The sequence below is a fragment of the Abramis brama genome (assembly GCF_963993115.1).
Source record: "Abramis brama genome assembly, chromosome: 3".
Classification (NCBI taxonomy): domain Eukaryota; kingdom Metazoa; phylum Chordata; class Actinopteri; order Cypriniformes; family Leuciscidae; genus Abramis; species Abramis brama.
In genome coordinates, this window is record NC_139965.1 from 32,896,664 (window position 1) to 32,909,087 (window position 12,424).

Consider the following 12,424-nt stretch of genomic DNA (forward strand, 5'->3'; position numbering starts at 1 on the left):
AGACTTATTTCATGTCATTACTGTACTGTCATTACATGTTTAGAGATCATATTTTGTTACTATCACTTATGTAAATTGTTCAGTTTTTTTCATAGTGATGTTTTCCTCAGTGTGTTCATCTTGAAACTGTTTTGATTTGATTACAGCTGTTGCAGTATATATTGTCTTTGTAGTTATCTCAAAGCATAGGTGAAATCTTTATGTCCAGAATGTTTTTCCTAACAGGCTCACTTAAGAAGTTGTCAATTCTGAAAGTGAACCAGAACCGCTTGGTGCATCTCACAGACTCTCTTGGCGAGTGTGAGAACCTGACAGAGCTCATGCTGACTGAGAACCTTCTCCAGGTACACAACCCTATACCACCTGATCTCTGTACTGTCTGATTTCATTTTACTTACTGCACTTTCTAATTCTGTGAAGCTGGTTTTGGAGCCTTACATTATATTTTCTGTATCACTTCTATATTATTATACTGTCACAGTGCTTTTTTTCCCCCTTAATGGTACCATTGTGGGAATTCTGTGTCAAGAGATTGAGAGAACAAGATTCACAACTATTCATTGGAATCCATTTACATTACATTTACATCTGTTTGTTTTAGGGGTATAAACTTGGATCCAAAATAAGTCGTTTGTGTAGATCTGATTTTTTGGAATTAGGGGTGGGCTATTATTGTTATTATAATACATTTCTTTATTGCTTTAATTTTTCAATGTATTAAAAACATTTATATAATTATTGTTAAAAGGATATTTATTTATTTATTTATTATTGTATAGTCATATTGAATGGGTTCCATAAAAACAACAGCGTGGATGTGGCCTGAAACAACTGAAGTAGAGAGATTTTCTTTTTTTAATTGATTTTTTTATTAGCTAAATAGGGTGAGTTCCCTCTCCCCAACTGTACCAACTGTAAAGACATTTTTCTACTGATATTTATTTTATTTTTTTTAATCTTCCCAGAGGGCATGACCCCGGACCCCCTAGAGTTTGCATCCCTGTGTTTAGGGGATGCTTTCATCCAAAATTGCAAATGAGTAATCACAATTGATGATGAAGGAGTCAACAATATTAGCAGTACCAAATTTCAACATGAAAGCTGACGTGTCAGAGCAGAGCCCATTTTGAAAACTTCCTTGTGCTGATTTCACTTTCAGTCCTTCCCTCGCTCACTCGGGAAGCTAAAGAAGTTGACCAACTTGAATGTGGACCGAAACCGCTTGAGCAGCGTCCCAGCAGAGCTGGGAGGTTGCATCAGCTTGAACGTACTCTCCCTCAGAGATAACCGCTTGGGAAAACTACCAGCTGAGCTCGCCAACGCCACAGAATTACACGTGCTGGATGTGGCAGGCAACAGGTGAAAAATACACTCTGGAGACGAAACTATGTCAGTCTCCTTATCAAAGGTTTTGGATGTGAGAGTGACCATAAGAGTTTCTACCGACTGTGTCTTTCATGCACTAAAGTTTCTCTATTTATTGCTCTCTATCGCAGGTTGCAGAATTTACCGTTCGCATTGGCCAATCTGAACCTGAAGGCCATGTGGCTGGCAGAGAACCAGTCTCAGCCCATGCTGAAATTCCAGACAGAGGATGATGAGCAGACTGGGGAAAAAGTTCTCACCTGCTACCTGCTGCCCCAGCAACCCTCATCAAGCCTCGGTAAGACACTCCACCATTCTCATGTATGGAGCTGTCATGCAGGTTATAGTCACAGCCATAGTAGCTTCACATAGTCAGATCTTCGACTAAACAGCATGACTAAAGTGCCTAGCCCACATTGCACCTTATTCTAGCCAAGAACCGCTCGCTTAGGCAGGAAATGAATTTAATGGCATGGTAGTCTCTAAGAACAGTTATACAAGATTGTTCTCAGATAATAAATACAGATTGTTTTGTAGGTTGAATACCTGTAAGGTTCCAGGCATTTTTAATGGAAACTACAGTAATCAGATTAGAGCAGGAAGTACTTGTTTAAAAAAGTGCATTGAATGTCAGTAAAAAGGACTTTGGGTGGTCCATGGCTATGCTTTCTGAAGCTGAGACTACATACATAGTGAATCCATGACACACATCATATTATAATATTTTGTAATATTCTTTGCAGAGAATCTGTTGGACAGGAGCGTTGATGAAACCTGGCCCACGGACACTAATTTGAACAGGGTATCAGTCATTCAGTTCCGGGATGACTCCAAACACGAAGAGGAAGATGAGGAGACAGCGGCAGAGAGGAGGGTGAGTGTGTAAATGTGTACAGGATGTTTATAATTTCTGAACAGCTGTTTACATGAAATTGTGTGCATGTGCTAATTCTCTTGCTGTATATGTGAACCAGCAGGGTCTTCAGAGGAGAGCCACACCACATCCTAGCGAGTTAAAGGTGATGAAGAATGTCATTGAAGCCAGAAGAAATGAGGCTTATATAGCCAAACCAGATGAGGATCTGGAGTCCCCGGATTCTGAGGTAAACGCAAACAAAGGCACAATTATTTAGTTTTATTTTACTTTATTTTATTAGGGTTCAAATGTGCTTTTATCAGTTTCCATCACTTTGAATGGAAATAAATGTATAAATCAAATTATAGCACACTGACAATATATTGTATTTTCCGGAATGCAAGTTACGTTTTTTATCATCAGAGAAGAGTCGCGACTTATATAATGCTATTAACGTCACACACATGGATTCTCTTATTACTCTTCCCTCACGTTTCATCCTATTTTTTTCCCGGGTAATAATAAATTAGTTTACCAAGAATCAGTCAAGATACCAGACATGAAAATATATTGCTCTTCACATACCGTTGTGCTTGAATGATTGTGAACCCTTTAAAATGTTCTATATTTCTTCATAAATATGTCCCAAAACATCATCAGATGTTCACACAAGCCCTAAAAGTAGACAAAGAGAACCCAATCAAACAAATGAGACAAAAATATATACTTCGTAATTTATTTATTTGGGAAAAGGATCCAGTATTACATATTTGTTAGTGAACTCTTGCTTTCAGTATCTGGTGTGACCGCCTTATTTAGCAATAACTGCAGCTAAACGTTTCTGGTAACTGCTGATCAGTCCTGCACAATACTTTTGTAGGTTCTGATGTTGGAATGAAGTGTTTTTCTTTCTCCAAGCATAACGCTTCTCATTGTTCTATTTTGGTCTCATCCGTCCAGGAAACATTTTTCCAATAGCCCTCTGGCTTGTCCACATGATCTTTAGCATACTGCAGATGGGCAGCAATGTTCTTTTTGGAGAGCAGTTGCGTTCTCCTTGCAACTCTGCCATCCACACCATGGTTGTTCAGTGTTCTCCTGATGGTATACTCATGAGCATTAACATCAGCCAATGTGAAATAGGCCTTGAGTTGCCTAGAAGTTACCCTGGGGTCCTTTGTGACCTCGCAGACTATTAACACATCTTACTTTTGGAGTGATCTTTGTTGGTCGACCACTCCTGGGGAGGGTAGCGATTGTCTTGATTTTCCCCCATCTTTCTGACTGTGGATTTGATGAGTCCAAACTCTTTAAAGATGGTGTTCAACCTTTTTCCAGCCTAATGAACAACAACAACTCTTTCTTAAGTCCTCAGAAGTCTCCTTTGTCCGTGCCATGATACTCTTCCACAAACACGTGTTGTGAAGTTCAGACTTTAATAGATCCCTGTTCTTTAAATAAAACAGGGCACACACCTGATTGTCATCCCATTGATTGGAAACATCTCAGAACAGGTGGAGACTAATTTCACCTTCAAATTAACTGCTAATCCTAGAGCTTCACATACTTTTGCCACTCACAGATATGTAATATTGGATCATTTTCCTGAATGAATAAATGATCAAGTATAATATTTTGTCTCATTTGTTTGATTTGGTATTTGTATTATTTAAAAATAATTTAATACATTTGAATTTCATATTACATGTTGACTAATTATTATTTAAATATTAGATATAAACTGCCCAGTTATTCCTATTGGTTTTTGATGGTTTTTCACAGGAGAAACGGTTGAGTGGGCTGTCCAATCAAAGTCATGAATCTCAGGCATCCAGTAGCACCGCCTCGGCCACTTCTCAGGACGAGAAGCGGGGTATAAACAGTACAGGGATGGAGCTTAATGATGGACAGTGTCGAGAGGAGGAGGAGCTGGATGAGATGGAGGTGGAGTATTCTGAGGTGAGCTGCTTCATTATTGTTCATGTATGCAAATGGTTAAGTATGTTATCTCTGAACTCTTTTGTACATGCAAACTACTGTATTGATTATGTTTCGGTTTGTGTAAATACATTGCAGTTAATTCCTTCTGTAAAAGATTTCGTTTTTTTCCTTGATGGTGAGCAATAATAATCCAGTCACTGCATTGGAAAGTTAGTAAACCATTTTCACAGTATAGTTTTTTATTTGCAGCCTACTGTGCACTTTGCTGAAGAGCCCATCATTCGTGGCGGTGATGATGAGGAAGATGAGAATGAAGAAGATGATGCTGAAAGGAACTATGAGGACTCCCGAACGCCACCTTTACCTGCCGAGAAACAGCGGCTCATACGTAAAGACACACCACACTACAAAAAGCACTTCAAGATCACCAAGTTGCCCAAACCCGAGACTGTCGCCGCCCTGCTGCAAGGCTTCAGTCATGACGGCCTGTCACCTACTGCTCACACCCCTGAGGATGAAAGGGATGATGATGTGGAGGAGGAAGATGAAGAGGACGAGGGAGGAGTAATAGTCAATACTCCATTCCAGCACAGATTAGAAACCGCTGAGCTAGAAGACAGCAGGCTGAGTCAGATGAACTCATCCCTGCAGCCAGTGAAGGTAAGAAGGGCTCACTTCTAGAGGAGTCGGTGGGGGAAAGCTTGGTTACCTCAGTATATAGACAGGTTGCTGGTGAAATCAATTTATATTGTCTTAAGGTTTATGCAGTTGAGGTGTTTAATAATCACTCAAGATGTACAAAATACAGTGCTAAAAGCCTGAGACCACTAGTGTAAATGTGTCCCTTTTACATTTTTCTAATTTCATACAGTATATTCAAATTAACAATTTGAACAATTTGTTTAACAAGTTTAAACAATTTAAAATATTTTAAGCAAAATTATTGGTTTATAGCTGAATTTTCAGCAGCTATTACTCCTCAAACCTTTTTTTATGTGTACAATTTAGTGTACAATGAAAAATGATCAGAACATTTCAAAGGCAATGTCTTTGGTTTGTGTCCTTTTTGCTTTAATGACAGCAGCACTCGAGTCTAAAACAGTAGTCTCACGCTTTTGGACCCCACTGTATAAATGTATATTTGTTTCATATGCAGCAATTTCATCCATTTTATCTGTATTAGAGTCATCATGTCATTGGAATGGACACTGGCAGCATGCAAAAAGTATGTCAGGAATATCTTAGACTGTTTTGCCTGAATGTTAAATGCTTGTTTTATGTGTTTTGATGACTTCTGCCCCTGGTCTGATTGAAAGGACAAAACCTCAAATGAAAAAGCTTCTCCTTGTTTTGCCCCACCCTTTGTCTGTTTAGCTCCTCCTCCACAGCTTGACTTCACCCTATTGAGCACTGCTCTTGCTTCTTATCATCATTTGCTGTCTTTGCTGCCTGCGGGAATCAGTGCACACTGCTGCCTTTGCCCACCCTTCCAAAACTTTCTATGTGCTGATCATTTTAAATTATACCTGAGCTTCACTTTAATGGAATAATATATATTTTTTTATTATTATTTTTATTATAGTTATCATTCAACCTACAAAGATTGTTTTGAGCCCGTTAAGAGTTTTGCTGGAAGAAAAAAAAAAGAAAAACAACGGGAGACTTACTTCATACATACATACATTTCATTCAAACATGCTACAGAATGTGTTGCAGTCATTCATTAGCCAGGTTTCCATCCAAGGGTTTTTTTGCTAAAAAATGTTTAGCACATCAAAATGTTTACTGATATAGCTGATGGAAATGGCAATTACCGATAATTTTTTGCAAATGTCAAAAAATTTTCCATTTAATTTTAGCACATAAATTCTTGGTTGATGCTTCAAATGTCGCGGAAAATTGATTTGGAAACACTTTTTGCCGTGAAAAGGGCTTTAATGCAAATAAATGTGGTGTCACATTACATAATTAGCCTATACAGGGTCCACGTTCGTGCCGTTACTCCTGTTAAAGCACCATTTCTCTGTAGTTCAAAGGTGCATTAAATCTATTTTATTTATTTATATATATGTATATATACAGTATATGTATGTATGTATGTATGTATGAAGAGTTCAGATGCAAAAGCCTCTAAGTGCCATCTGAAATTTACTTAAATGGCAATGAAAATTACCTATTAATTGTCATTTAAGTAAAATTACTGAACTTAAATATACAAGCTTGATAAAAATGATCATTCTAGAAGAAAATTTCAGATGGCACTTAGAGGCTTTTGCATCTGAACTCTTCATATATAAATACAGTGTATACATTTGGAATAGGCAGTAGTTGCCCCCATTTAAAAAAATAATAAGCCTATTAGCAAGCATTCTTTTCAATCTACAATCTAATAAAAGTTATTCAGAAAAATAATACAACCCGTTTCTGAATATTGCTTGATGATCAAGTCTAAATAGTCTTTATAACGAATTACAAAAAAAAAACACTTGTTAATACAAATAATTTATGTATACAATTTAGTAATATATAATAAAGTTTTGTTACAAATGTTACTGAACTCTGAAACCAGAACGAATAACTTTTTTGGTTTGAATGATCTGAACCTAACCCGTTCTCGGTCGCGTCAAACCGCAACTGTCTTGACTGCATGTTCAAGGCTTACGTTAAAGATTGTTGCTGTATGACCAAACGTTTCACTGTAGCAATCTTTTTTATGGATCCTAAAATTTTGCATAGGCTACAGGACAAATGAGCTGCCCTGTGTCCAAACCCATGGGGTTCGTCAAATAAAGTCCTGTCAGACTTTAACAGGTCCCTCTATGCCGTGATTTTTTTATTTCCTAATTTAGTAATAGACTTATTATTCATCAAAATAGTAAGCAGTAAACTGGTGAATTCCAATTATCTAATTACTCTATGCATTTTACAGATATTTGGGATGCGACAGATACTATATAATTTGCGATATACGTGGAATTATGTATGGAAATGACTCGGGCCGATATGTTTTTTTTTTTTTTAAGCAATGCGGTTGTTTTTTTTTTGTTTGTTTTTTTAAACATAGCGCTTTTTTTAAGGGATGAAGTCATTACTTGCACCGTTTTATTGGTAAAGGGCCAATTGGATGGAAACAGGCTGGAGACAGCAAATTTCGCAATCTTTTTTTAACGCACATTCATTTTGTCTAACAAAACAGCGCAAAAAGTGGATGTAAACTTGGCTATTAACTTCTTAAATCTGTTTTAATTAAGCTACATATGTGCAATTAATATTTGAAGCCAAGTTCTGTATATATCTGGTTCAAAGTATTCTGACCGGGCTCAAAAACTCAGAGAGAGGGAGAGAGAGAGAAGTGTGTGTGTGTGTGTGTGTGTGTGTGTGTGTGTGTGTGGTCTCCAAGACTGGATGGCTGGGTGGCTGAGGAATGTTTGCACAGGGCTTGTGTGTGCATGTTTTCAGTTTGAAAAATATGTAGTTTGCTGCTCTTGTGTGAATATTGACATTTGTTTGAATCTGGGTAATTGCTTTATATCGGTGTTTCATAGCCCTGACTCGCTAATGATTTGTCTTGGGTTGGTATTGACAACCTGTAACGGTGGGCTTTTAGTTTTCCCTGTCAAGTCTTTTTAAATTTTCTGCTAAACATTTTAGACTTGCTTTGTAAAGTCTTTTTTTAATTGCAATATTATGCTTTTTTTACAGATATGCATAGCAAGCTTTTGCATAGCAGACAGATATTAGCTGTGCATTTCATGAGCTGAATCGTCTGAGAACCCGTGCTGTGCTATGTCGTTTTAAAGCACCAGTCCAATAAAGGTTTAACAAAAGCTTAAATTTAATTGTAAAATCATGTAATTTTTTTTTTAATTTACGGCCAATTATAGTGAATTTACAGATGATGAACTGGACACAGGACTAGTTTTGTAATTCTGTACAATCAGTTCCTCTCTAATCATTAATGACTCATCTATTGTCATTCATAATACAATAATTTCTCCTAACTGTGATTGGCAGCTCATTAAGTGTATAGGTCAGTGTTGTTTGTTGTGTATATATATATGTGGTGGTTTGGAAGCGCTCTGTCTTTCTGTGGGTGTGTGCTGCCCTGCCTAGGTGTGTGTGTGTCATTCTGTATGCTGTGTGAATGTTTGTTTGTTTTATTTCAATTCCCAGTCATACAGCTTCTGTTTTGTTTTTTTTTGTTTGTTTTGGCCTGACTAATCTGCATGCCCTCTCGCTGGTTCCTGTCCTAACAGGGGGTGTCATTTGATCAAGTCAATAATCTGCTGATTGAGCCTGCTCGAATTGAGGAGGAAGAGGTCTGTACCTACTCTCTTTCCGCCCAAACTCCCGCTCTTTTCCTCGCTCTCTCCCTCTCTCCCTCCCTCTCTCTCTCTCTCTCTCTCTCTCTCTCTCTCTCTCTATTATTCATTCATTCACTCATCATTCACCTGCAGTTCAGGGGATCACGACCCACAATTCCTTCATTAATCCAATCCCGATGGCTAGGGAAACGCTGACTAACACTTACTTATCACCGCTGTAATGGATCTTAGTTTTTGGAGAAGAAAACATTGTCATGGTGCTTCTGTTAGCTGAAGATAGTAAAGGAATGTTCTAGGTTGAGTACATTCACAAGCTCTGTATAACTGCATCTGTGTCATTTACCACAGAAAATATTTTGACCATGTTCTTTAGTTTGTAATTAACCAAATTAATGGAATACAGTGTAAGCCTATGAACAAACAAAGGCATTTGCTGTGGTAATCGAAAACGTCAAAATAAGATTTTTTTATTTTTTTATTTAAATAATTGCCCTCAAACTTTCAAGAAATATTTGCTTCCTTTCCATGTTTTTCTCCAAACTAGGTTCCATTACTGTCTGCCTGCTGCTGTTTTTCTTCCCTCTTTTCCACCGCCTAGCCTTCTGTCAGGCTCTGCCACCTAGGAGCTAGTAGCACACATGAGCTAGTGGAAACTTTTATTGATTTATTTTTTTGCAGCATTTTATTACAAGTGTCTCTGACTTGTCTGATTTAAATGAACAAGACCCACAAAAGTAGTGCTATAATAAAATAATTTAAATTTTTTACTTGCCATAAAAATATATGTACAATTGATATTCCAGAAGCCCTTAAAATTAGTCATCCTATAGTTGCTTATGAAACGGACAGAGTGTGATTTTTGTTTGTTATTCTCCAAAAATAAACCAGCCATTATTGTTTTTTTCTTTTTCACAGTGCAATATAAAAAGATGTGAATACAATGAATATCCCATTTTACTATGTTACCATTGATATTGATGCAACTAATTTCAACAAAGACATTGATACTCTCTCTGAGAATTAGCACAGATATGTGGGTATTGAATAGTACTTGCATTTTCTAAAAAGTAATTCCTGATGTACTGCCGTCTTTGCACTGAAGTTATTTAATTTATTTAGAAATTTATTTCATTGACCAAGGACATCATTCTGTCTTCACTTCAGTTTTTTTCCCCATCTACCCACTCACTATACCCACTTTGCATGGCTGCTGCTGTAGAATCAACCACATCTAGTCCATCACACAAAAGATTTCACCACCCCCACATTCATTTTGTGACCGTTGGGTATGTCACGGTGTGACTGTTTGGTGACGTGTGCCCCCACTTAATCAGTCAATACAAAGTTGTTTTTTGATTAAATTGTCATTAATTGTACTATTGATATTAGTTTGTCATGTTCCTATATCCTGATGACATTATCAAAAAATAACTATAAATTGAATTGCTTCAGCCTTCTTTTTTTAGGCTATGAATCTGTGACAGTACATTGTTTAATGACAATTAGACTTGAACTAGATGTGGAGCCATCATTTTTGCCATTAATCTACAAAACTTGACTCAATACAAGTGTTGAGACGGGTGATGTTTAAACCTGAGCATGTGTTCTATATACAATCTGCATTAATCAAACAGATCATTAGTGCCTTGTCCAAGTAACACTGGCCTCCTCTCCTTGATTCTTCAGACCTTTGACTATTTGATAAAATGCATAGTGTTATGCATTAATATGCATAATATAGTGTTAAAGTAGTTGAATTTGATCCGATTTTGTGCCATCAAATGTCCATCACTGATCTTGGATCAACATCGTTGCTGTAGTTCAGTGTTACTAATTTTATACACACTACCGTTCAAAAGTTTGGAATCAGCATGATTTTCAGTAGAAATCTTTGTAACATTATAAATATTTTTTTTGATCAATTGAAAGCCTCCGTATACATTTCAATTTATAAATTATTATAAATTTATTTATAAAATTATTTATAAAATTTATTTATTTATAAAATTTATTTATAAATGTATTTATATATTTATTTATATATTGAAATGTATACTTTTCAGCAAGGAGGCTTTCAATTGATCAAAAAAATTTTTTATAATGTTACAAAGATTTCTATTTCAAATATGTGCTGTTTTTGAACTTCCTATTTTATCAAAGAATCCTGTAAAAAAAATATATATCACGGTTTCCACAAAAATATTAAGCAGCACAACTGTTTTCAACAGTCTTATAATGAAATTATCTGCTTACTAATCATTTATTCCTTTACAAGCACAACAGTCATGCTTAAGCAAACTTGCATGACTTTCTGGTTGTCGGCTTATTAAACAAAAGATGTGAATGTAAACAAACTTTCTGTATAGAATATGTCAATATATATTTTTGTAGAGACCATATGATGTCTATGTATAAACTGTGCAATTTGAGTAAAGGCTGAAATACATGACATTTCCCAAGATTTTTGCCTCAGTTCACAGTCTGTACAAGTCGATGCTTGAAGCGATATTTGAATTGACAGATTTCACAGATTCAGACTATAATTCCGTCCAGTCGGAGGATATCAAATATTTGATATTTTCAGCCAGTTTTAGAACACATTTTGCTTTCAAATTTATTACCTCAGCAAATTGACAGTCAGTCCACCTAATCCAACTTATAAAGTTTGATATTTCTCTTATCAACAGAGTTTTTGTGCTTCTGATTTATCTTTCAAATTGTGTTAAAAGTATTTCCGAATATGAATGGATCGTCCAATGATCCTTAAATTTGAGCTCAATTGTTATTGTATGTAAATGAATGCAACGTGTAAAATATCAAGGAAAGGCGGCTGCTGGTTGGGACAATATATGCGATCTGTCTGAACATGGATGCAGTCTTCCCATTAGAGATATTTCCTCTATAAACAAGCATGCACTGCATGAAAGATTCATGTTTTGTTTTTGTTAGTTATTTTGTTCTATCAGTTAAGTCGTGCATATTATAGCAAATGTCTTGTGAGATGCATTGTGCAGGTTTTTGTTGTGCACTTTTCTGTAAATGTCTAATCTCTGCCTCATCTGTAGCTGAACCTGTCCATCCTGAGGCAGACTGGTGGGTTAGGCATCAGCATAGCAGGGGGGAAAGGATCTACGCCCTATAAGGGTGACGATGAGGTACATTTCAATGAGCTTTCATGTAAAAGATCAATTTTAGTAAATGCTTTTGTGTGTGAGAGTGTTGTCAGCTTGTTTTAATGTACTGCGCATGTCCTTTTCAGGGTATTTTCATCTCTAGAGTGTCAGAAGAGGGCCCTGCAGCTCGTGCTGGAGTCAAAGTGGGAGATAAACTTCTTGAGGTGAACATTGTTATAATTTTCACCTTTGAGTTGCCCCATACAAAACCAGTCATTCATGCAGCTTTAAGTCCTCCATCTTTGTATTCATCGGGTCTTAGGTGAACGGAGTAGACCTGCACGGAGCAGAGCATCACACAGCTGTCGAGGCCTTGCGTAACTCGGGGGCAGCCGTGGTTATGACTGTTCTACGAGAACGCATGGTGGAACCAGAGAACGCCATCACCACCACACCGTTGCGACCAGAAGATGATTATTTCCCCCGGGAGAGACGTTCCAGTGGGCTGCCTTTCCTCCTGGACCCTGCCTCGCCTGCTGTTAGCACTGGACCTTCACAGCGACTAGCCACTTGTCTGATCCGCAACGATAAAGGTTTAGGTTTCAGCATTGCTGGAGGGAAAGGTTCAACCCCGTACCGAGTAGGAGACACGGTAAAAACAAGACGCTCTTCCAGATACACTTGTGACTTGCCTTGTGGTAAATATTTTATGGTGTGTTCTTTGCTTTGGTGTCAGGTTGTTTTATCACAGTGTTTGTTTACGGAGCACAGGACAGGTCGTTCGCTCTGTCTGTATGTTTAACATATTAAACCGAAATGTATGG

The 12,424-nt window shown here is 37.2% G+C and overlaps 1 protein-coding gene across 44 annotated transcripts in view; it reads left to right on the forward strand.

The window, feature by feature from the left end:
* Window positions 1-12,424, forward strand: part of scrib (scribble planar cell polarity protein) — a 106,231-nt gene that overhangs the window by 63,920 nt on the left and 29,887 nt on the right. For 32 of the 44 annotated variants that reach the window (XM_084110121.1, XM_084110078.1, XM_084110085.1 and 29 more), the window contains exons 9-20: window positions 226-344; window positions 1,160-1,359; window positions 1,497-1,663; window positions 2,109-2,239; window positions 2,340-2,468; window positions 4,004-4,180; window positions 4,412-4,822; window positions 5,346-5,387; window positions 8,419-8,481; window positions 11,553-11,642; window positions 11,747-11,824; window positions 11,923-12,252. In XM_084110121.1, the coding sequence (XP_083966247.1) occupies window positions 226-344; window positions 1,160-1,359; window positions 1,497-1,663; window positions 2,109-2,239; window positions 2,340-2,468; window positions 4,004-4,180; window positions 4,412-4,822; window positions 5,346-5,387; window positions 8,419-8,481; window positions 11,553-11,642; window positions 11,747-11,824; window positions 11,923-12,252 (1,937 nt within the window). The remainder of the gene's footprint in view (window positions 1-225; window positions 345-1,159; window positions 1,360-1,496; window positions 1,664-2,108; window positions 2,240-2,339; window positions 2,469-4,003; window positions 4,181-4,411; window positions 4,823-5,345; window positions 5,388-8,418; window positions 8,482-11,552; window positions 11,643-11,746; window positions 11,825-11,922; window positions 12,253-12,424) is intronic. The other 12 variants (XM_084110081.1, XM_084110094.1, XM_084110109.1 and 9 more) reach the window with 5 other exon arrangements.